This window comes from Micromys minutus, assembly GCF_963924665.1.
Source record: "Micromys minutus genome assembly, chromosome: 1".
NCBI lineage: Eukaryota > Metazoa > Chordata > Mammalia > Rodentia > Muridae > Micromys > Micromys minutus.
In genome coordinates, this window is record NC_137969.1 from 87,158,711 (window position 1) to 87,185,351 (window position 26,641).

Genomic DNA, 26,641 nt, shown 5'->3' on the forward strand with positions numbered 1-26,641 from the left:
TCAGGCTGGCCAAATGATTCAGGAGGTGAAAATACTTGCTTACAACCCAAGTTCCATCTCAGAACCTATGGTGAAAGAGAAGAACTCATTTCTGAAGTGCCTCTGTGGTCCCCACCACCTGCCCCCTCACACACACACACACACACACACACACACACACACACACATGCTCATGCGCGCACACACATACACACCATATATAGCATACATGCAATAATATTTAAATCATTTTCAAAGCTTGAATAAAAGAAGCAAGGGCTGTAGCTGGCAGTTCAGTTGGTAGACTGCTTGCTTAGCACACAGAAAAGGAGGCCTTGAATCCAGTCCCCAGCCCTAGGTATGGTGGCACACGCCTGTCATCTGAGCACTTGGGAAATAGACACAGCATGATCAGAACATCACTGTCATCTTCAATAATACAGTAAATTTCAGGCCAGCCTGTACTATGAGGAATCATGTCTTGATTTTTTTTTTTTAATTTTGATGAAGTAAACATGTCCCAGAGTTGACTGAAGCTAAGTCTTAAAGACCACCTCCAAGTCCTCAGTACAAAGTTTTCTACCTGCTGTGTGTCGTTTTTAACGAGCCCATGTAAAATGAAGAGTGAGGTGGAGAGGCTGAAATAGAAAGCTATCAAGTGAAAGGGGTTGAAGCAGATATTTTAAGAGGCTACATTAGTCAAAAATCTAAGAAATGAAAGACACCAAGTCATAGGATGAGAAAATGATGTGTTTTTCTGTTGGAATGTTCCAGAGAAAGGCCCCTTTCAGGACAGTGCTATATAAAGCTCCCAGAGGAGAAGACAGCTTTGTTATCATTTTAGAAATGGAAAATCCCCTGCACCCAAAATTCCAAAGTCCCCTACATATGGTTTCTGACAGCCTCACTTCCACCCTGTAGCAGCACTTCCAGGCAAAGCCTAAGCAGGTCGAGGTTAAGGCGATTCCAATCTCATTCTAGAGCCTTTGACATGATCCAGTGAAGAGTGTCTTCCTTTTTCTCTTTATTATTTCTTTGTGATTAGATATTGTTATCATTTCTGTGTTAGTCAGGGGTCATGTAGGCTACTTGATGTTTTCATAGCAGAGTGTCTAGTAAGCAGACTTTGGACATGAACGCTGGGAGGCCAGAGGACAACCTTGGGTTGTTCTTCGGGGACCATCTGCCTGGCTTTTGTCAATTCTGGAGACTGAGTTTTGGTCCTAGCTAGATCAAGAAAAGCATCCAAGTGTGCCATCTCCCTGGCCTTGTGGATAGTTCATTTCTGGTTGATTATTCTCTGAGTTAATGTTAACAATCTGTATAAGATAAACATTAAAAAGACATCACAATCTTTGAAACACTGTTTTGTCATACCTTATTTTTAAAAATATTCTAGAAGCTTTAAAAACTGATACAGGCCTGGGTTTCCTACCTACTCTGGCATGCTCTCCTACTAAAAAGAGACGCTGTCAACTAGCCTTAGAGGACAACTCCATCCCAAACAGCTCCTCAGCAAGCCTTCTGCTAATAGGAAGTGTTTATAATTAAAAGGAGAAGGGAATGCTGCCTCTCGTGACAGCCCTGGGCTCAGATTTTATTGGACCTATGAGGTCTTTGGCTATCACCCACCCAGGTCTTCACTCTGAAATCCTCCTTCTAGGACACACCACTCAGTGGTACACTGCTCACTGACAAATTGTGACCTCCCGGGTTTGAAAATACATAAGTTATAGAAAAATAGGGTTTAGAGGTATGCTAAACCAAGTAAACTATGAGGTACAGGAGAAATGGCTCATCAGTTAAGTGCATTGGCTGCTTTTCCAGAGGACACTAGTGTAATTCCCAATTTACAACTATCCATAACTTCAATCCCACAGAATCTGATGCCCTCTTCTGGCCTCTGTGGACCCTTGCATGCATGTGGTGCACAGACATACATGCAGGCCAAACACCCATATCAAAAAAAAAAAAAAAAAAAAAAAAACAGAAAACCATGAGTCTTGGAAAACACTTAGAAATTTCACAAAGAAATAGAAATCTAATATAGTCTTAATGCTGCTACACATAAAATATGTTGTCAACAAAATGGAATCATGTTCTATGCGATTTAAAAATCATCTTTGGCTCAAAGAGAAGGAAGGCCAGAAAGTGGATGCCTCAGTCTATCCCAGAAGGAAGAACAAAACGTTCATGGGAGGAAAGAAAGGGACAAATAGAGGGGCAGGAATTGGAGAAAAGATCATCCAGAGACTATCTCACCTGGGGATCCACCCCATTAAGTGCCCAGTAAACCCAAGCACTATTGCTGATGTCAAGTAGTGCTTACTGGCAGGAATCTGATATAGATGCCTTCTCAGAGGCTCTGCCAGAGCCATACTGATACAGAGAAGGATGCTTGCAGCTAACTATCAGACTGAACAAGAGGACCCTAATGTAGGAGCTAGAGAAAGGACTTAAGGAGTTGAAAGGGTCTGAAACCCCATGGAAAGAACAAAATTATCAACTATTGAAGCCCACCACAGCTCACAGGGACTAAAATAGCAACCAATGAGTTCACATGGAAAGACCTATGGCCCTAGGTACAAATGCAGCAGAGGATAGCATTCTCTGACATCAATGGCAGGAGAGGCCTTTGGTCCAGCAAGGGCTTGTTTTCCAGTGTAGGGGAATGACAGGGTGCTGAGGTGAGAGAGGGTGGTTGGGAGAGGGAGCAACTTCATGTAGACAATGAGAGGGGGAGGGGGATGTGATTGTGGGAAAAGGATAACATCTGAAATGTGAACGCAGAGAATAGCCAATATCAAAAAAGGGGTAAAAATCATCTTTGGGGCTGGATAGATGGCTCACTGGTTAAGATCACTGACTGCTCTTCCAGAGGTACTGAGTTCAGTTCCCAGCAACCATGGTGGCTCACAACCATCTGTAATGAGATCAGATGCCCTCTTCCGGTGTACCTGAAGACAGCGACAGTGTACTCACATAAAATAAATAAATAAATCTTAAAATAAGTAAATAAATAAATATCATCTTCACTTCACTTCCCTCCTCTATGGATGATAAACATTTTTCTAACTCAGGACTTCTTCCTCCTTAAGTAGCCTGAGCACAACCTTAGATGTATACTCTTCTGCCTCCTCCCTAAAGTTGACATTGTAGGCATGAGCTTTCCCATCCGGCTGTATGTACTGCTAAGCATCAAGTCCAGGGCCTCTTGAATGCTACACAAATACCATATACCCAGATGCCACTCCTCATCAGTAACACTGTAGTGGTTCTACACTGCGTGTTATTAATGCACAGCAGTTCATTTCTACAGATCTCTACTGGAGACATTCTTATTGTGATAATTATCCTTATAAAAAAGATACCCATAGCTGGTTGGGATGGTGCACGCCTTAATCCCAGTGTTAGGGAGGCAGAGGCAAGTGGATCTCTGCAAGTTTGAGGCCAGCCAGGTCTACAAAGCAAGTTCCAGAGCAGCCAGAACTGTTACACAGAGAAACCCTGTTTTGAAAAACCAAAAAGAAAAAAGGAAAGTGATTCTTGCAGCCAGACATAATTATTCCACCCTCAGCACAAATTCCCAGAAGTGAAAATTAATAAGGTTGTGCACTTTTTAATGATTTGAGGTCCATGTTCATGAAGTGAGGGGTCTATCAACACCACCAGTTCCATACAACAGTACCTATCCAAAACCTACCTCAAGGAATAAAAAGAACCCACTCACTATTTTCCTTGAATTATCATGTATGATGATAAATTACTAAACAATATTAGTGCAGAAACAGTTTTAATTTATTAAAAGAACTTGCCACATGGCTACTTTAAAAATGATATGTCTTGGAACATTCAAGGCATTATTTAGTTTAAAACATGATTTTAGTCTGGCCTGGTGAAACATGCTTTTAATCTTAGCACTTGGAGGCAAAGACAAGTGAATCTCTGTGAATATAAGACCAGCTTACTCTACATATTTAAGAATGAATATTTAAAAATATTGGGGACCTAAGAGATGGACCAGTGGTTAAGAGCACTTGTGTTCTTGCAAAGGCCTTTGGTTCAGTCCCTAGCACCCACATGGTAGTTTTCAGACATCTGTAATTCCAAATTCCATGTGATCTGACACCTTCTGACCTCCAGGCAGCAGGTACACACACGCTTCACATACATACATGTAGGCATAACACTCAAACACACAAAATAAAATAAATATGCTTTTAAAAAAGGTTTTAATGAAGTAAATAAATTACGTATACTGGGTAGGGAAGGCTAGGGAGACTGCTCTGTCAATGAGAGGCTTGCCACGGAGCAAGAGGACCTGGATGAATTTGGATTCCCAGCAGCTACTTAAGAAGCTAAGCACATGACAGTTTCAGCACTGAGGAGGCAATGGGAAGAGGATCCTGGGGCTTGCCGGTCAGCCCATGTGGATGAATCTACAAGATCCTGCCTCAAAAACTAAGATAGAAGGACTAGAGACTTGGCACAGGCTGCTCTTCCAGAGAACCTAGATTCTATTCCCAGCACCTCCATGGACACTCACAACTTCCTTTAACTCCAGTTTCTAAAGATCTAAGACTTTCTTCTGGCCTCTTTGGGCACTGGGCATCCACATGGTACAGAGAAATACAAACAGGCAGAACACTCACGGACACAAATATAATAAATAAACAAAGATAAGGTGGAGAATAGAGGAAAAGATCCAACTTTGGCCTCTCAACCCCACATTCATGCATGCACATACATACATACACACACATTCATGAATGCATATAATACATACATACATACACACATACATACATACACACACAAATAAATAAGACAAAATATAATTTTTATCTGTGGAAATCTTCCACAGCATAACAAATATAGAAGCAGTGTGGAAAATAAGGCTTCTCTGTGTTTAATTTTCTCTTCATAGAGAATGCCAGCTCTCAAAAGACTTCCTTCTGCCCTCTCTTGAGAGGAGCTTCGCCAGCAGAGCTCCTGAACTGAATCCATCTCCTATTTCATATTCCATTTCCCATCATGCCCTGGGCAAACACAGCAGCACTGACATGAAGACTGCAGCCCACACTCAGCCATCCCTTCACTGAACTCCTATTACACTTATTGTCTGTGCCGTACAATTAGCACTTTATTATACACTGTCTTGTTCTCTAATTGTCTGTACCACACAATTTAGTGCTTTCGTTACATTCTGTCAGATTCTGTAACTGTGCCATGTATTTTTGTCCCAACTCTGCCTAGACTACAAGCACAGGGTGGCAGGGTCCCCGTATGGTCCCGCTTTACTGTTCCCCACAGCATAGTTGCTGGGTCAAGCACAGACCCCCGACAAGTTCTGGTTGGTGGGAAATGAGGAGGCTGGAAGATGATTTAATTGGCTTTCTGGTGGAGCTTAGACAGGCTGAGTTGTCTAGGCTTGGAGTGGGAATAATATCAAACAAGGCACCAGGTAACACCATTGTCATCGCTTCCTGTCCCTTTGTCCCATCTGCCCTGAGGCTTACAAAGTCATTTAGTTTCTGATTTTCTATGTACACAAAACAGGAAATCCAAAATGTATGACAACACATATGTCCCATCCAATGATCCTACAATATAACAATCTCCAGCCGGGGAGGTCCTGCCAGAAGTTTGCAAGTGATTATTCTTGAAATTAGAGAGACTTCAAACCTATTGCATGATCTTCAGCTAACTGCTTGATCTTTCTCCTGTCCCTCTGAAGCTAGATGCTGACTCATCTCTGCAATGGCTCCAGTGTCCATGGGTAGATGTGATGTGGTTGAGTGTCTGCAGCCTGCTGGAATAGTCTCACTTTTCTCGGTTTCTGCCACAGCCGTGCCTTGAAGTAAATATGAAGCCTTATTATAAACATAATAAGTATAACGCATGCCTCTGTTTGCCTCTCACACTCTGAACAGTGTCTGCCTTGGCTGTGATTCATAAGTTTGTCCCTCACTCAGTGCAGAAAATGGACTCAGAGTGCCACAATTAATTTATCTTCCCAGCTGAGGCTGTTTCTATTTAATGATCTGCCATATGACATCAGAGTTACTGAAGTATTACGTGAAGGAGCACCCCACCCCCATCAGAGTCCCTGCCATAGTCTGACCCTTACCTCTGCTGTAAATACTCAGGTACATGATCCTTAGGTTTGCCACGTCTCTATGACTTTGGGCGGTTCCTGAGTGCTGCCTGCCTTTCCCTTTAATCTAATCAATATGTTTTGCCACATACCTCCTTTCATGCTTTTCTTCTTGTTTTTTTTTTACAACTGGTAGTACACAATAGAGCCTACTAAGGACGGTTGTGCAACATGTGACTCTCCAGGGCCTGGAGAGGGAAACCTGTCCAGGAAGTGCATTCATAGAGGGGCTTTCCCATCCCTGAGGCTCTAAGTGGTCTTTTTGGGCTCCTTAGTAAGACAGAGTTTCCCCTCCACGAACTACCTGCTGCCTTTGCTATCTATGCCAGTGGTCTGGATTCATTTGCTCTTTCAGAAGTGTTTATGTAGGTCAGCCATGTCACAAGCCGGGTATAGCATGCATAGGAAAATAGAAAATAAACACCACTCAGTCAGACTCACATTCCAGGAAAGTACACCTAATGGAGGCAAACCTGCCAATTGACAGTTTACACACAGAAGATTACTATGAGAATTCAGCTCCCACCAGGCGTGGTGACACACACTTTTAATCCCAGCACCGGGGAAGCAGAGACAGGCAGATTTCTGAGTTTGAGGCCAGCCTGGCCTACAGAGTGAGTTCTGGAATACACAGAGAAATCATGACTTGAGGGTGGTGGTGGGGGGCGGGGAGAAAACACAAGCTGACATCTCTAAAATCTAGCACAAAATGAGCAACAGAAAGGTTAATTTTCTTAACCTAGACTTAACTCTCTTCTACTCCATCCAAATAATATGAAGATTCTTCTCATTTAAAATCAGTGTCCAGCTACTGCTAACACTTCAGTTCCTTGAGATCAGGCATCTATAATTTTTTTCCATAATAATTTTTTTCTTCCCTAATATAATGTGGTAAAGAGAGGGAGGGAAGGAAGGAGGGAGGGGGAGGGGAGGATGGGGAGAAAGAGAGAGAGGGGGGAGGGAGAGAGGGGGAGAGGGAGAGAGGGAGAGAGAGAGAGAGAGAGAGAGAGAGAGAGAGAGAGAGAGAGAGAGAGAGAGAGAGAGAGAGAGCCAACCTGCAGGTCACTAGTTTGTTGGCTCCAAGAGCACTGTGGGAAAATGTCAGATGAAAGTAGCTGAGAGAAGACACTGCCCCCTAATGGGAGCAAACATCAACCAAGAGCCCAGAGTTGAAGAAGTGAAAAAAAAACAAAGGACAGCAGGGTACTTTGATATAACCCACTGAAGAGCATTGTAAGAGAGAAGTTCTTCCCAGAGGCAGGTCTAGGCACAGCCAATACAGTGTGAGCAATGTGGGTCCAACCCAGATTGCACATAGAAAACCCAAGACACCCTGGTAATAATGAAATTGAAGTCTAGTAGTAAAAACACTAGATGCCCAAGATAAACATCAAAGGAGATGATTGTGGGCCCTAAATGATGAGAGAGACTTCAGGCAGGCTTTTCCCTCCTAAAGATATTGAGGAGCTTGAGCACCCAGTGGAGGCTGGAGAATGGCTGACCAGGTTGACATCAGGTAAACAGCCAGCAAAGACCAGAACTAAATTCTGAAAAAAATAGATATTCCCTGAGCTAAGCAAAAGACCGTGATGTCTGTGAATTCCTGATCTTTCTGCCTACAGCTCAGAAGCACTGGGGCTACAAGTGTATGTCACTACACCTGACACAACTTCCATCTGCTGGGTTTTTTTTTGGGAGGGGGGGTGTCCTGGAGGTCCTGCTCATGACTTGATATACACTTGGGTGCCATGTTACCCTCAGCCCTTGTGTTCTAGTCAAAATTCTCTGTCTCATCCTTATGCTCAAAACCCAGAGAGTCAGCGCTCGGGAAGAAGTGAGTTACGTTATTTTATGTGTATGGGTCTTTTGCCTGCATGAATACTTGTGCACCAGGTACATGTCTAGTGCCTGCAGGGGACAGAAGAGGGTGCAAAATCCCTTAGGGGCTGGAGTTACAAACCATTGTAAACTGCCCTACAGCTGCTGGGTATTGAACCTGGGACCTCTGGAAGAAGAGCCACCATTTTTAACTACTGAGCCATCTCTCCGGTCTTAATATTTTCAGAAACTTGCAGTTCAGAAAAGAAGGAAGGAAGGAAGGAATTTCTGCTAGTAGACAGCCATCTAGTGGTAGGTTTCTGCTATTACAGTGCTGATAATAGCCCATGTGCTGTGGCAAGTAGACTATATAATTCATTCACACAATAGCTAGGACATGCAAGCATTCTTCAAGAGGCGTTTGCCTCTGTGTTTACTTCAATATTATGAAAGAAACCCCGCCAGTCAAAAATTAATATTAACTTTCTCTTCGGCTAACAACCAATTGCATCTTCATAGTCTATCATGCTGATGATCAAATGGCCTCCACTTTCAAAAGTCTTTCCAACTAGTAGATTATTGCAAAGCAATGCATGTGAGCAGTTGTCACAGATGTCAAAAGTTGTGACTATCACAGCCCAACAGCAAGGCAATGTTCTCCAGATTTATTCCATGCTAGGATTCTCCTTTTTGCTCTGAAAAAACATGATAGTCCTCAGAGTCCTCCAAAGCTGTGCATTTTCCCACTTGGCCACCTGTTGTAGGGTTGATAGCTACAGGGATTCAGCCTTCTCCCGATACACTGACTGTTGTTCTAGGACCACAGGATTGCCATGTGATCTGTTAGCCATGTCTATTCTGTGTTTCAAACCAACCCACACTAATTAAACCATGTGTGGAGGGTAGAGACCATATGTCCCACAGGACAGAAAAGACCAAACACACTGAGCTGTGATCAGAAGAGAAGGCGTTGGCCATTAGGGGACGGAAGCAGCCCCTGAAGGGGAAAGATCTGAAATAAGAGCCCTCTTACATCAGAAGGATGAGAAATCAGTGAGATAAAAAATATTATGGGTGCATGGGGAAAAAAAAAAACAATTTTAGCAAGAATTTGGGATCTCTGTGTTGCAGTAAATATTAAAAAATAAAATATGCTTATCTCTTTAACAGCCCCTCAGTCTCACTCCGAGGGTCCGCTTCTAGTACGGAGCCTCGCCTACCTCTGTCGCTCTCTCCGAGCCACCACCATGGTCTCACTCCGTCCACGCAACTCCCTTCCCTTGGTGGTTTACGCCGCCTGTTTACTGCCTCCTTCCCAGGGTGATTCTTTACCCCAAATCTCAACACAAACACAACCCTAAGGCCCAGTAGCTTTTCATACAGGTTTATATATTCAATTCTCAATTCACAAACCCTCTACACAACAAGATTTCATCAAATAGACAAAGATACAACCTGCCCTTCTATATGAGATATTAGACTTATAAAATCCTTAATGTTCATAGCTACTTAATGCCAATAAAACCCACCTGAATCTAATTCATCCTTGGTGTGGTCCATCTTGGAACTCCTCTCTTCTCCTCCTTTGACCCTCTTTCTCTTCACTTCCTTTACCCTGCCCAATCACCAGCTCTTGCCTCTATTTTATTAATTAAAATGGGAAGGTTCAGATGAAGTCACCTCATAAGTACTAGGCAGCCCTTCTTGGGGAAGTGAAGTAGCATCAAAATAGAAACAGCTTCAGAATTTTTTGCATCTCTGGGGAATAAAAGAAAGACCAGCAGGCCATAAGCTAATTCTACTTAATAAAGACAGCACAGCATTTACAAGGCAGAAGAAAGGGATTTGCAGAGATGGCTCACCCATTAAGAGCACTAGCTGCTCTTAAAGAAGACTGGGGTTTGGTGGTTCACAATCATCTGTCACTCCAGTTGCAAGAGCTCTGATGCCATCTTCTTTTTTCTTTATTGGATATTCTCTGCATTTACATTTCAGATGTTATCCCTTTCCCCCAATCCCATCTTCCTTCCCGTTCTATTGCCTACATAAAGGTGCTCCCTCTCCCAACCACCCTCTTCCACCTCAGCACCTTGGCATTCCCTGGGAAAACGAGCCTTCCCTGGACCAAAGGCTTCTCCTCCCACTGATGCCAGAGAATGCTATTCTCTGCTGCCTATGCACCTGGGGCCATGGATCTCTCCATGTGAACTCGTTGGTTGGTGTTTTAGTCCCTGGGAGTTGTGGTGGGTTTGGTTAGTTGATAATTTTGTTCTTTCCATAAGGTTGCAGACCCTTTCAGCTCCTTCAGTCTTTTCTCTAACTCTTTCATTGGGGTCATCCTGTTCAGTCCGATGGTAGCTGCAAGCGTCCTCCTCTGTATCAGTATGGCTCTGGCAGAGCCTCTGAGGAAGCATCCATATCAGATTCCTGCCAGTAAGCACTTCTCGCTGATGCTATCTTCTGACCTCTACTGGAACAGCATACCCATGGTGCCTGTACATACACATAGGCAAAACACTCATATACATTAAAATTAAATGGATACACATTTTTTATCTTCAGGCAGAGGCAATATTACCTATATATAATTTTAAGGCCAGCCAAAGCTGCACAACAGTATAACATCTTAAAAACAAACCACAGGATCAGTGAGATGGCTTAGTGTAATGATCTGAGAACCTCACAAGTCGTCCTGTGACCTCCCTACTCACAACTGTAATAGACACACACACAAACAATAATGATGGTGACAAAGATAAAGTTTATTTAATAATGAAAAAGAATTTTAAGTGTAGCAGTGTACTCCTTTAATTCCATTACTCAGGAAGCAGAGGCAGGTGGATCTCTGGGAGTTCAAGGCCAGCCTGGTCCGCATAGTGATTTCCAGGACAGTCAGAGCCTCATAACTGAAGGACCCTGTCTAAACTAAAAATGTTTCTAGAACAAACTTGGGGAAAATCTGCAGGGCGGGGCATGGGGGTGCTTATCTTTAATTCCAATGCTGGAGGGTGCAGGCAGAGTTTGTGAGTTTGGGGCTATCCTAGTCTACAAGTGAGTTAGGGCCACACAGTAAGACCCTGTCACAAAACAAACGAACAAGTTTATCTTGAACCTGGTGTGGTGGCACACTCCTTTAATACCAGCACTTGGGAGCAGAAGCAGACAGGCAGGCAGATCTTTGTAAGTTTGAGGCCAGCCTGGTCTAAAAGAAGAATGAGTTTCAGGAAAGAAACCCTGTCTTGAGAGAAGGAGGAGGAGAAGGAGGAAAAAAATGATACCATAAAATTCTAGGATGTTTAAAATCAACAGCCAAAGTAGCCAAAATAACCAAAATAGAAACAGCACAAACCATCAGCTAATAAATGGAGAAATACCATGAGATCAGTCCATAAGGTAGAACCTTAGCCAAGCATAAAACAATGCTGTATGATGAATAAAACAGACAAATCTTGGAAATGGTCTGGGGAGATGGCTCTGTTCATTAGAGCGCTTCATAGGTGTAGCGTGTGTCCCATTCACAACTACATGTGGTATCCCAGTCCGGGCACTCAGCTTCATACGTGTCTTCTGCAAAGACTTTATCCTGCTTATAAGGTATAAGGTACTGCTGTTGTGTATGTTATATTATACATGCTACATGTGTATGTCTGTGTGCATGTTTGTGCCTGTGTGTGTGTGTGTGTGTGTGTGTGTGTGTGTGTGTTGGAATGCAGACAGACAGACAGACAGACAGACAGATTCTTCACACTAAAGCAAATGTGTCTTTGTGAATCTGGTTTATTTCTTTTAACGTGATAATCTCTAGTTTTACCCATTTCCCCATAAATAACATAATCTCATTCTTCTTTATGGCTGATTAAAAGCATCACTTTTTAAAAACCATTCACTTGTTGACGTCTAGACTGTTCCCATGGCTTGGCTGTTGTGAATAGCTGAGCAGTACCATGAGTATGCGTGCCTCTATGGTGCATTCCCAGGAGTGGTGCAATTTGATCACATGGTAGGTTTTCTTTTGTTTGCTTTCCAGGGGGAGTGCAACCAGGTCTTACATAACCAAGTCTGACCTCGAACTCATCTTCCTACCTTTGCCTACCATGTGCTGGGATTGAGGCATGCAGCACCACACCTGTGTGGTGTTCTTTATTAGTTTACTGAGGAACTACCATACTGATTTCCACAGTGGCTGTACCAGGATCCTTCTCTTAATACATTCTCAATGTCCCTTGGGGGTGGGGAGGTTAGCTCCTTTCAGATAACACTAGTTTATGTGTCATGTTAAGATAAAACTAGTGAGAACATAGCCTTATACATTAAGGTTCCCCACCCTCCTTTTTTTTTTTTTTTTTTTTTTGATAGGATCTTACCGTGTAGCTCAGGTTTCATAACTGTTTTCGATGGATAGTCCCATTCCTAGCATTCACGTGGTAACTTAGCTGTCTGTAACTCCAGTACCCGCGTACCTAATGCCCTCTTCTGGCCTCTATAGGTACTGCATGAATGTAGTGTACAGAAATAACCATACCCACAATATAAAGTGAAATAAAATAAACAATTTAAATTTTTAAAATTAAAAAATACACACACACACACGGCTGGGGGATAGACACACACACTCATGCAAAGAACCACAATGGAGTCAAAAGCACTTTGCAAACTAGAAAGGAAACATATTTTCCCTAAATAAATAAATAAATAAATAAATAAATAAATAAAAAGCATCAGCCGTAGTCTTTCATGAGAAATTGAGATTGATCTGCATCAGCACAAGACAGTGGTGGACCTGTTTACAGCTATGTTCTCAGTTTATAAGCAATGAGCCTTGTAGTAGAAATACTTGAAGAGCCAGACATGGGTGGGGGAATGTGGCTCCAACAGCCAGTGCGCATGCCCTAGCATGAAGCCCTGGATTTGATCCCACACCGGGAATCCTAGTATTTTGGAGATGGAGGCGGAGGGGGAAGCTGTCTTAGACAGCGTTCAAAGGCAAACTCAGTTTTGGGAGACTCTGAAAAGGACTTTATGTTCCTGAAAGTAGAGATGTTTTTGGTTAAAAATATTTGTTTCTCTTTCTTTCAATTAAAGTCTTTCAATTATTCTCCAGAACAGGGCAAACACACACACACACACACACACACACACACACACACCCCTATCTGTACAAAAGGAGCTAATTCACACACACACACAATTATTATAAATAAATATATGTACACATATATAATTTTATGTTTGTGTCTTGGTGTATGCAGTAGGCATTAGATCCCCTAAAACTGAAGTTACAGCTAGTTGTGAGACACCATTTGGGTGAAGGGGATGGAGACTGACTGTGCCTACTGGGGGTTGAACACAGATCCTCTGAAGAAGCAGTAATCCCTTTTAATAATAGGAGATTTAGTGATTAAAGAGAATCATCTCTCCAGCCCATAGTTCTTTTGCTTGTTTGTTTTGGTTTTCAAGACAAGGGTTCTCTCTGTGGCCCTGGCTGTCCTGAACCTTGCAGACCAAGGCCATTCAGACCTCGAACTCAAGAGATCTGCCTGCCTCTCCGGGGCTAAAATTAAAAGCGTACACAACCACTGGTGGCCTATAAGCCATTCTTAAAATCTCCTCACTTTTTTTTTTTTTTTTTTTTTTTTTTTTTTTGTCGTACAAGAGAAAGAGCAGGGCTGGAGTAGTGTCAGCCTAGAGATCCAAGCGGCGGCTCTACAGCCATTGTGCTCCAAACGCTTGTGACACAACATCTCAAGGCAGCCAAAACTCGCTCTTGCAGGACCGGAGAACTCCAGGACTCAGAGCAGTAAGTAGGTGGGTGTCCAAGAGGTGCAGGAGCCCCCGAGCCTTTCTGAAAACAGGCTTCGGCCACACCCAGGAACGAGCAACTAGTGCAGTCTCGGGATTCCATCCGGTGAACCAGCGCCCAGCCCGAGTGGAACTACAACCCCCAGGCTCCCCGCGCGGCCGCACGTGGTCCCGCAGCCCCAGAGATAAAAGCGCAACAGCGCAGCTGCTCGGTGGAGACCGGGTCCGCGGTGCACAGGAGCAACCTGGTGGGCAGGGTTAGCGCCGCGCCGCCGACCAAAGGAGTGAAGGTAGGTTCGCTGGGCAGGGAAGCTGTGAGGTGAACGACTCTGCCTCCTTGGGGCCAGTGGCAGTCGAGGTTTCTTTGCAGACCTGGCCTCCGGGAACCCTTGTCTGAATCAGTCTCTTAGCCTTTGAGTAGCCATTAACTCTTACAGGAGAAATTGCTTGTATTTCGTGTTTTTCAGTATCTGCATTTCTAGTTTACCAAGTATTTCTCAAGTCATTCTCCTTCTTCAGAACTACATCACTCCCCGCTCCTCCCTTTTAAAACTTGGCGGTTTTAAAAACCAACGTTTTGTCTGTACTTTGACATTCCTACTCGAGATTTCCAGGGCACTACCCCCTCCCCAGCGTTTCAACCAGAACATCCCAAATTCACTTTAAGTCATGGGTATGAGAGCATTGTGATTATTTGCTCTTAGTTCAAACTATGGAATATTTCAAAGCATAATATTCCCAAGTTGATCTTAAGATTTGTATTATTAAAAAAAATTGTTATTCGCTGTTAAAACTTGACATTTTTGTTTGGTTTTATTGTGGTGGGAGGGGTGGAGTTAAGACAGGGTCTCTCTATGTAGCCCTGGTTGTCCTAGAACTTTCTGTGTAGAACATGCTGGACCAGAACACTCAAGAGATGTGCCTGCCTCTGCCTCACAAGTGCCAGGATTAAAGCCACGTGCCTGGCTTATGTTTTGTGCCTCCACCTCCGGGATGCTGTGCTGTTAGATTTCTCGGCCCGTGCCCGGACAGACTACACCAAACGAACAGGGTTCCACGTGGAGAGGGTTACTAGAACGGGATGGGGCAGGGGTCAAGGTCAAGAGAAGAGGAAAAAGAGAGAGAGGAGGAGGGGTTTTGGTCTTTTGTAGGGATAGTGACGTCACTTGCTCCTAGGTGGCGGTGGGATTTTTTGAGCTGGTGTCTTCTGGGAATGCTTTGGCTGTTTCCGTGGCAATTGATGTGCCAGGTTCCAGTCACCTGTGGGTGGGGCCCTCACTGGGGGAAGGGGCTATCCCAATGCCAACATGCTGATCCTCACATGTAGGGCAATTCCTTGATTCTTAAAGTAAGTTTGAAAAGAGCCATACACGAAAGGGATTGAGGTGGGAGACAGGAGCAGAGGCAAGCCGTAGGGAAAGGTGGCGTCAAGAATGGGTTTGAGCGGTGGAGTGGGCACACTGTGGGCATGAAGAAACCTTCCAGGCAGGCCAGCAAGTTGACATCATGTGACTAGGACAGAGACAAGATTAGGAATGTGGGTGTTCTGGGGGTGGCACAGTGATTGCCAGCCTCCCCCCCCCCTTTCTCCCACAGCTCCTATGTTTTTAACTACTCAAACTGCATCTCAGTGGTGATTCATTTAATAGCTTTCAAAGACTCCTGATCAGAACTTAAAGGGTGTTCTTATTCAATGTGAAATAAATGACACAGAGAAGACAGGGTCTAGGTAGCCAGAGCCAAGCATTGGATCTGGGATGCTTAAAGCTGACTGGTTCAAGCGCTCAGCTTCTTATCACTTCAGCCTCCTTGGACCCAGGTTGATGATCACCGATCCAGATAAAAGGTAGCACGGAATATGTCACGAGACAGGCAGGAGAGAAGGAAGAAATTTCAGGAAAGAAGATAACAGAGTTTAAGTGACTCAGGACCTCGGTGAACAAAAGTGCTGAGTGTTGGGGAGGGAGGAGGTAGTGGCACAGATGACTGTCCCCACTAGACAGAACTTCATAGAGACCACTGAGCATGTGCCATCAGGTACAGTCTGAATGTCTCATTCAGTCACCTACATAATCATCACACATGAGCTGAAAACTGGGTGTTGGGTTGGAGAGATGGCTCAGTGGTTAGAGCACTGACTGTTCTTCAAGTGGTTCAAATCCCAGCAACCACAGAGTGGCTCACATCCATCTGTAACGAGATCTGATGCCCTCTTCTGGTGTGTCTGAAGACAGCTACAGTATACTTATATATAATAAATAAATCGTAAATAAACAAATAAAAACAGCACTGTCTGTTCTTCCAGAGGTCCTGAGTTTAATTTCCAGCAACCAAGTGGTGGCTCACAACCATCTGTACTGGGATCTGGCACCCACTTTCGCCATGTAGGTATACATGCAGATAGAGTACTCATATACAGAAAATAAATTATTAAAATAAATAAAATAAAGGAGGAGAGTAGAGAGATGGCTCAGCGGTTAAAAGCACTGACTGCTTTTCAATTCCCAGCACCTGTCTGTAAAGGGACCCAGTGTCCTCTTCTGGTGTATCTGAAGACAGCAACAACGTACCCACATACATAAATAAGTCTTTGAAAAAAATAGAGGAAAGGAAGAAAGAAAAGAAAGAAAACAGGGTGCTAGCTGGGGTGTAGCTTAGTTAGCTACATTCATGCCATGCACAAAAATCTGGGTTTCATCCTGAAGCACAAAAACAAAAACAAAAACAAAAACAAACAAACAAAAAACAAAACAACAAAAAAAGCAGAACAAAGCATGTGGTGGTACATGCCTTTAATATACAGTTTACAAGTAGGGGTGGGGTATGGTGTCACACACCAGTAATTACAGACAGAAAGGAGTTCAAGATCACCCTCCAGTGCATAGTGAATAGAGGCCAGTGTGGCTTACAAAGAACCTGCCTCAACAACAACAACAGCAACAACAACAACAGCAACAACAAAAGCAAAAATGATCAGCAGCTCTCTGCCAAGCCTGACAACCTGAGTTCAATTCTGGAATCTACACTATGAAAAGCTGATACCCACAAGTTGTCCTCAGAACTCTGCACACGTGCTATGTGTGTTCTGTACACCTAGACACATGCACAATACATGTTTAAAAAAGAAGAGACAAAAAAAAAACCTATAGAAGCCGCAAAATATGTAAGTCAGATTTAGAATGTCAGAGGACGCTTGGTTAGCTGGAGATGGCTAATGATTCATTGAAACCTTTAAGTACTGGGTTTTGGTGCGATTCCAGCTTAAAATGTGAGTAGAGAAAAGAATTCTGGGGCTGGAGAAATGGTTAAGAGCACTGGCTGCTCTTCCAGAGTACCAGGGTTCAATTCCCAGCATCCACATGGCAGCTCACGATTGTCTGTAACTCCAATTCCAGGGGCTCTGACACTCTCACACAGATATACATGGGGACAGAACACCAGTGCATATAAAAATAAATAAATCTCTAAAGAGAGGGAGGGAGAAGAAAAGAACGCCTTCTTTCTAACTATATTCAGTTTAAGCAATAGCAACCTTGTACAGATGAGGCCCCTGAGTTAAGTTATATCTTCAGGCCTGTGTCTGCTGGATTTTCCTCCTCTTCCTCCTGCGGGCTGGGTTTCTCCAGCTCTCTATGTAACTAAAATGGAAAGCCTTTTAGATAGTATTTTTCTAGGCTCGCCTTCCCTTTGTCTTTAAAATTTCCCCACCAATATAGTTGGCTCTAAATTTTTACATTCCTCTACTTGTTCTGGCTGTTTCTATCTTGTAAGTTTATTTTACAGTTCTAAACTGGGAGTGAACTTTGGCCTTGGGGTTTGATCATTAATTGACATTCCTTGAAGAAAGAGTAACGACACCGTGTTTTCCAGCAGCCCGATGGCCTTCCCTAAGAAGAAACTGCGGGGTCTTGTTGCTGCCACGATCACTCCAATGACAGAGGATGGGTAATTATCACTTGGGGACAGAGGGGCACTTGTTCCCAGTCACTGGAAAGGTCAGAAGCTCCAATAGTCACTAAACTTCTGTCTGGGGTGGCCTCAGCAAATGGTAGTTTCTGCAGTGTGCCTGACCTCCTAAGTCAGAAAAGGGCTGGTCATCCTCAAAGTAGAAAAGGAAGAGGAAATTCTCCCTGTGCCTTTAAGCCCAGATAGGGCCAGTGGGATAGAGGAGAACCCTGTTTTAGCATGGTTACTGTCCTGGTCCCTCTAGGGAGCCTGTTACTTTGGACATTTGCATCATTGAGTGGCTGTCTGTGTGGTTCACTGTAGATTGCATTTAATCCATGGAACTCACCTCAAAAGAATGGGGGGAGGGTGCTTGACTGGAAACGGGTTTTCTCACAAGCATGAGGAGCAGGTGCAGATCACCAGTATCTGTGTAAAAATCAGGTAATCCCAGGATTGCAGAGGTAGAGTCAGGAGGGATCTCTGAGGCTTACTGACAAGCCCATCTATCTGAGTCAGTAAGCTTCAGGTTTAGTTCAGATAGTGCCTCAAAAGATAACAGAGCAATTAAGGAAGCCACGTGAAGTTAGCTTCCAACCTCCATATGTTTCTATGCACATGTAAACATGTGCCCATATACATGCATACTCAGAAACACATTCACATCATATTACACAGTCTATTGAAACACACATACTGCATAAAGGAAACGAAGCAGATTGCTTATGGACGTGCTTAGGATTTGTATGGCCATGATAGAACCATGGCCAAAAGCAGGCTGGGGAGGAAAGGATTTATTTTGCTTATGTTTTGTTTCACAGTTCATCATCAAAAGCAGCCAGGGAAGACATGCAAACAAGGCAGGAGCTGATGCAGAGGCCATGGAGGGTGCTGCTTACTGGCTTACTTCCCCCTGGCCTGCTCAGTCTGCTTTCTTATAGCACCCTACAGCCACCCCCAGGGATGGCAGCACCCACAGTGAGCTGGGCCTTCCCGTAGCAATCAGTCATTATGAAACTGCACTACAGAGTTGCCCCTGTGAAAATCTTCAGGGTTTGTTTGTTTGTTCCTTTTTGAGACGGGGTTTCTAGACATAGCCCTGTCTTTCCTGGACTCACTGTGTAGACCAAGCTGGCCTCAAATTCATCACCTACCTCTGCCTCCCAGGTGCTAAAATTAAAGACACATCTTTGTTATAGACAAATCTTATGGAGGCTTTTTTTTTTATAAGTCCTTCTTTTCAAGTGACTCCAGCAAGTGTCAAGTTGATATACATTTTCAAGGACCAGAGTCTTAGGAGTACTGTATGCTGTGAGAAGGAGCAAGACATCAGCAAGGTGGACCCATCAGGCATCTTTCCAAGCTCATTTAGAAACTGATTAGGAGGTAGGGACAGAGGAAGGAGGGAAACCAGCCACGTAACAGCTGTTAATTGTTGAGTATCTCACTCGGGTGTCTTGACTTCCTTTGCCTGTGTGATCAGACAATGGCCATTCACCATACGTGATTCTTCACCATACACAAGGGGAGCAGGCACTTCCCCATCTGAATGCTATCGATGTGTCAGAGGTAAATTCTGGCTTCTTTTAGCCTCCTCCTCCTATAAGAAAAAAATATCACTAGACCTACATTTCAAACTGATGAACATTAGTAAGATAATCCTTACCACAGCGCTTGTTGAAGTATTATGTAGATCACTCTGCTGTCTAATGGTCTTTTTTTTTTTTTTTTTTTTTTTTTTTCTGTTACTTCTCTCTTCCCACAGCTTCTGTGAAAGGCTGAAATCAGCTCTTACTCAATGCACCAGCCACTTGTTGGGTAGATAAGCAAGAGGCATGTGACTACTCAGACAGGCTGGATTTACTTCCTACTACAGGCGAGGTCCTATCTGTGTCACAGCTCAGCACATTCCATCCCCTTCTTGCTACATTAACCTCTGAATCAGATTCTCCAGACAGCAGTTAGCTTTCATCTGGGACACACTGGGGCAGCTGCATCCTTCCCTCTTCTGCTGTTATTTTGTAGCCACAGACCCAAAGAACTAGAGACAACTCTGGTCTCTGGAGCTGGAGGAGGGGTGGTAGTTATGCTTGCTTAACTCAGCACTTGGGCAGGAAAGGTGAGAGAATCAGTCAAAGGTCACCTTAACTACCCGGTGAGTGCAGGGACAGAGAGACTGAGCTATGTTGACTTTTCCTCTCATCACTTGCTCCATCAAAATACTCTTATAGAGATTAGGGAGGTGGCTCAGTGGTTAAGGCACTGGCTACTCTTCCAGAGGACCTGGATTAAAGTCCTAGCACACACATGGCAGCTTACAACTGTGTGTAACTCCAGTGCTGGACCATGGATGCCCTTTAAGGGTGCCAGGCATGCACACAGTGCACAGAATCACATACAAGCAAAATTCCCATACATGTTAAATACATAAATCTAAAAAAAAATAGAACAGACAAAACTACTTGTATACATAAAAAGAGTTTAGAATACCAAAGAACAAGTGGGCATTATCCTGTTTAGCCACAGTAAAATCTGCCCTTCTGATGTGTTTCTAAAACATTACATCTAATGGGAAAGGCACTGGGTCTAATACATGGGAGTCCATTCAGATGATGTGCCAGTGTGATAGTGTTTTTAACTTGGCTTCCTACAAAAAAGCCTCAGAAATTCCAAATGACTGAATACAGACTATGTATGTATGTGTGTGTGTATGTATGTATGTATGTGTGTATGTATGTATGTATGTATGTATGTATGTGTGTATGTATGTATGTATGTGTGTGTATGTATATATGTATGTATGTGTGTATGTATGCATGTATGCATATATGCATGCATCTATGTATTAAGACACACAATCTACCCATTTATTTCTGACTGGCCTGAAACTCCACTTTTAGATCAGGCTAGCCTTGAACTCATAGAGAGTCACCTGCCTTTGCCTCCCAAATGTTGGGATTAAAAACATGCATCATTATTCCCAGCCTTTTTTCCCCCTTAATTTCATAAATACTAAGTTTGGCTCCCAGTAAAAGATGCTATGCCAGAATAGGGAAGTTAGAGAGGATGGAACTAGTTAAAGCAGCTGCCAGCTTTATATCAAGCTGCTGACTTGCCTTTAAGAGGTGTCACTAGGGCCTGGAGAGTTGGCTCCCTAGTTAAGAACACTTGCAGCCCATGCAGAGAAGCCAGCACCCACATGGTGACTTTCAATAATCCTTAACTCCTAACTCTAGTTCCAGGGGACCCAGTGCTCCCTTCTGGTCTCCTCGGGTATTAGGTACTCACACAGCACTCAAACATATATGCAAATAAAATATACACTGTCTTCAGGTTTTTTTTTTCTTTGAAGAGACACCATGACCATTGCAACTCTTTTAAAGGAAAACATTTCATTGGAGCTGGCTTACAGTTTCAGAGGTTTAGTATATTATCATCATGGCAAAAAAACATGGCAGCCTGAAGGCAGACATGGTGCTGGAGAAGGAGCTGAGAGTTCTACATCTTGATCTGCAGGCATTAGGGAGAATGTGTGCCACACTGAGCTTAGCTTGAGCATAGGAGACCTCAGAGCCCTCAGTGACACACCTCCTAATAGTGTCACACCCTGTGGGCCAAGCATTCAAACACGAGTCTATTAGGGAGTCATAATTATTGAAACCACCACCACACACATATTTTTAAAATAATAAGAAAAATAGAAACTGTTGCTAGGCCAGCCAGCGAAATAGCCAAGTGGGTAAAGCACTTAAATCCCCAGGACTCACATTAAAAAAAAAGTGCATGGTAGCACTTGCTGTTAATCCCAACACAGCAGATAGTGCCAGAGGAATCCTGGGAAGCCCTAGGGCTAGCTAACCTTGATTACACAGGTGCAAACAAGACTGTGTCTTAGTGAAGGCACACAGCAAGGACTGATGGCTGAAGTTATCCTGTGACCTGCGTGGCACACACTCTCACACATTCAAACATACCCAGACAATCACACAAAAGGTAAGAACAAGCCATCCTTTATCTCCTGTGAAGGAAGGCTTCAGCCATACAATCTCTGTGGTGCTAGAGTGGCTACAATCCTCTGCTCTTATGCCATTAGCAACCTTGAGTTTAACCACTTAGTAAGACATTGTAAAGTACCTGCCCTACCAATTCAGTTCTACCAGATATCCTAGTGACCTAGAAATCTGGCAGGTCCCTCTCCTTCACTGGAGCCTGTTGACTCTCCTCTCCCAAAGACCAGTTATTCAGCACCACGAGGGAATGCACGGGGATTTGATGGGGATGCAAGCTTCAGGCCTTATACATACTGCTAGACAGAACCTGCCTCTGAACAGTGGTCCATTAAAGCCTGAGATTAACTAGCCTGAAGCTGAAAGCCAAACTCCGGACACACAGCACAGCAAGTCCCCCACAATCTACCTTTTATCTCTGCTGCTTTGGATCGCTTCCACAAACTACAGTACATCCTTTCTTTCCAGGCTCCGTACCTTGACTCATCCTGTTTTCTCTACTTTTCTCCATTATCACCTTCTCCTTTAACATTTCTACTTACCCATCAAAACATTTGCAGGGGTGAAGGGAGTTTCCTCCCCTGCCCCCCTGGAGAGTCCATCTTCCCATCTGCTGAAATACACCTGCAAGAGATGTGAGCTGTGAGAAGGGAGCACAGTACTTAAGTGCCAGGCCTGGGCTTGGCAGCCATACAAGCACTTCTAGGGACAACATGGTTTAGGTTTAACTTCTTTCTGTAGCTTGTGGGGATGGGGAAGGCTACAGGCACCTTTAGGAGAATAAGTGAGCCCAGAGTGGACAGTAATCTGCAAGTGGTTCTCTAGAAAGATCATCTTGCTGTGATGGCATATTTCCAGTCACCACTTTAGTTAGGTTTCAGGAGGACATAGGATAGCAGTTGTCCCTCTAGAGTGATGTCCAGTAAGAGAACTTCAAAAAGGATCCCACCCCACACCTGGGAGAAGCATCAGCAGTCAGAAAATTCCTGCTTCTGACGACTTTTTAACTGAGTTCAGAGCTCTCAGTGTGCCAAGCATGGCAAGCTGGAGTATCATTTCCCATTCCCTAACTCCATCCACTGGGACTTCTTCCTTATTTCTCTTTTTATAAAAAACCTAGAGGCTCTCTTCTCTGTGACCCCGTGGTACTCTGTGTATAGCTTTTTATGTTGCATCAAATTTATCTGTCTTACAGTGACTGTCTTAGGGTTTTACTGCTGTGAACAGACACCATGACCCAGGCAACTCTATTATTATTTATTTTATGTATGAGTACAGTGTTGTTGTCTTCAGACACAGCAAAAGAGGCCATTAGATCCCATTACAGATGGTTGTGAGCCACCATGTGGTTTCTAGGAACTGAACTCAGGACCCCTTGGAAGAGCAGTCAGTGCTCTTAACCGCTGAGCCATCTCTCCAACCCTGACCAAGGCAACTCTTATAAGGACAACATTTAACTGGGGTTGGCTTGCAGGTTCAGAGATTCAGTCCATTATTGTCAAAGCAGGAACATGGTAGCTTCCAGGCAGGCGTGGTGCAGGAGGAGCTGAGAGTTCTACATCATCTGAAGGCTGCTAGCAGAATACTTGCTTTCAGGCAGCCAAGGAGAAGGGTCTTAAAGCCCATGCCCACAGGGACACACCTACTCCAACAGGGCCACACCTTTTAATAGTGCCACTTACTGGGCCAAGCAAATACAAACCATCACATTGACGATTACAATAACTTCTTAATTTGTTTATTTTATGGCTGTGTGGGGGCACATGGTACATGCATGAAGGTCAGAAGACAACTTGTGGGAATCATGTCTCTCTGCTATGTACATCCCAGGGATTGAACTCTGGTTATCAGGCTTGCCATCAAGTGCCAGCCCATGGTAACATTTTATCTTGTGCCTACATCCTTCTGCAGGCTTTGAGCTGCTTTGTCTTGTTCTACTGAGGGTAGGTACATACATGGATCAAACAAGTGTCTTATTCACCTTTACACCTTCAGCATCTAATAGAGGTGACTTGTGAACTTTCACCAGTGAATATACCACAGGGATAACGAAAGATGGCAGGCAAATAAAAGAGAGAAGGGAATCAAGTATTTGGTTGAGCAGACATTGTGTGTCAATCATCATCACGGGCATTTCATCCACACAGTCCAGTTTCATCCTGACAGCTCCACCAGGGACCTGCAGCTCTATGTCAATGCTGGAGAAACTTCAAGAAGTCACTTGTTTCTGGGTACAGTACACGTACCAGGGCTGGAGAGATGGCTCAGTGGGAGGAGCACTGACTTCCAGAGGTCCTGAGATCAATTCCCAGCAACCACATGGTGGCTCACAACCATCTGTAATGGGATCCGATGCCCTCTTCTGGTGTGTCTGAAGACAGCTACAGTGTACTCATGTACTACATAAAATAAGTAAATAAAATTTTAAAAAGGAAAAAAATAACATATAACTGTAGTTCCAGCTCCTCAAGAGACTGGGACAAGAAGATTATTTCAAACTGGGCAACATAGTGAACTAGAAGGGGGGGGAGGGAGAAAGAGAAGAAGAAGAATAGATGGGGGAGGGGAAGAAAAGGTCAAAACTCAAGAGAAAAGGTTTCATTCTTTATCCCAGGGGGTGGTGCACCCCTTTATTCCCAGCACTCAGGAGGCAGAGTCAGGCAGATCTCTGAGGCCAGTCTGGTCTGCAGAGTGAGTTTGAGGATAGCCAGAGCTACATAGAGCAATTCTGTCTCAAAAAACCTAAGTAGAAAAAGAAGTTTCATTTCTCTCCATCCAACACCATTGCTTCACTGTGGCGAGTGACCTCCTGCTGAGCCACCTTATGTGCCCTGAGTTCATTTGTGAATGCACTCCTGAGTATCTTGGCCAAGGGCTGTAAACTTACAACCTACAGCAAGTATCAGTCACGGATCTGAAAGGCCTGAAGTGGCTGCATGAACACGGGACCTCTTAATAGGGCAGATGCCGATCTTTCTCTTTGACAAAATTAACCCTGCTGGTGGCCGATGTCTTTAATCACAGCACACTAGGGACAGAGGCAGGCAGATCCCTGTGAGTTCACGGACAACCCAGTCTACATAGTAATTTCAGGACAGCCAAGGCTATTTAGAGAGACCCTGCCTAGAATAGCCAGGGTTACATAGAGAGACCCTGTCTCAAAAAAGACAGCCCTAGCCTTGCTAGATATCTGGCTTTCAGTAATTTGTGGGTGTACATGATCACGTGTGTATGTGTGTCTGTGTGTCCACGCATGCACGTGTACATGTGTAAGGCAGAAAACAACCTCAAAATATTGTTCCCTTTACCCCATCTACCTTATTTTTTGAGGCAGAGTCTGGAACTCAACATGTAGGCTAGGCTGGCTGACCAAAGAGTCCCAGGGGTCTGCTGATGCCTCTCAGCACTAGTAGATTTTTACATCAGTTCTGTACATCAAACTCAGTTCCTTCTGTTTGCAAGGCAAATATTTCACCAACTAAGCCAAGTCCCTCTCTAGGCAAAGGAAGTTTTAACACTGAAAGTCAAACAGAAGTCATTTTAAAGGGTTGCCCTTTTCCAGCCTTTGCTGAAGTTCCAAAGGGGCAAAGACTGAGAACTTTTTCTAGATGATTCTTCCACTGCCCTAAGAACTCTAGTGTTAGTACCATTCCTAAAGGCATTTAAAAAGCAGCCCCAGACTGCACTGTCTTCTTAAAAAGACAGATAATACATCTCCTAGGAGCCCAAGTAGAATTGTCACCTAGGCAGTCTGAAGGTTTGTGGCAGGGAAGGGGGGTGAGTATAAGGGGAACCCCTTCCCATTGAGACAAAACAAAACAGAACAAAAACAGAAATGTGAAGTTCACCGAGGAGGAAGAAATTTGACTTCGACCTGCCTACATGTGCGTGAGGGAACTAACAGCTCCCTAGAAAGAGGTGCTTGCCAGGACAGATCCAGACATAACGGCAGCTCTAGACCGAGTGGGAGGAAAGAAAGGAGACAGAGTTTCTCCCTGGCTATCTCTCCAAGCCCACCCCCATGACTGCTTGCCAGCTTCCCTTGAAATTTACCATCATCTATTCACTGTCTGAGCTCTGATGCTCTTAATTCTTAACTTAGCCACATTGTCCATGTCTTAGTAACTTGTATATACACAACCTCCGTGATGTCATTAACATAATGGTGAAAGTTACAAAATATCACAGGAGATATGGGGGCCTGAAGGTAAAGTTGAGGGAACCCATGGCAATACTTGTTTGTGGGTTTTGTGAAACACAGAATGGGGTAGTGTTAGTTGGGATTGAACCACTATGGAAAATGCTTTCCTTCATTGGTGGCTTTAAATCTGCTCCTAAGCACTCCTTTCCTGCCTCTGGGCCATGGGCAATCACAGCCCACAATGCGGTCTTTTCCTTTTATCTCAGAATCTGCCCCTTTCCTCTTTTCTCTCTTCGTTTCTAGTCCCTTGGCCGAAATGCCCTTTGATGTCTGTTTTCTAGATACATTTGATTTTTTTATTGTTGTTTAAGGAATAAGATGAAAAGAATGATAATGAAGATAAAGCCAAATTAGGAGCCTCTGGTTCTCCTATACAAAGCAGAAATGAAGGCCAAGTAGGTCTCTGTGTTCTTGGCAATGTAGCCACGTTCTGCAACAGTAAACCCAGACTCACCACATGTTTTCCCTTTGAATTTTGCTCTTGGTCATCCATCCTCCCTACTTTACTTTGTCTCTTTCTTTGTTTTTTGTTTGTTTGTTTTGTTTTTGAAACAGGGTCTCTTTGTGTAATCCTGACTATTGGAATTTACCAGGATGGCCTAAAACTGAGACATCTGCCTACCTCGGTTTTCCGAATGCTGAGATTGAAGGTGTTCACCATCACTGCTTGGTGCCACCTTAACTCTTTATAGTGGTAGGCCATTTGGTGCAGTTTTTTTTAGCCCACTTATTTTA

At 43.8% G+C, this 26,641-nt stretch overlaps 1 protein-coding gene across 1 annotated transcript in view; it reads left to right on the forward strand.

The window, feature by feature from the left end:
* Positions 1–17,627: 17,627 nt before the first annotated feature.
* The window catches only part of NPL (N-acetylneuraminate pyruvate lyase), a 40,144-nt gene continuing 31,130 nt past the window's right edge, over positions 17,628–26,641 (forward strand). The window contains exon 1 of the mRNA XM_080937064.1: positions 17,628–17,698. Within this exon, the coding sequence (XP_080793190.1) occupies positions 17,631–17,698 (68 nt within the window). The 5' untranslated portion in view covers positions 17,628–17,630. The remainder of the gene's footprint in view (positions 17,699–26,641) is intronic.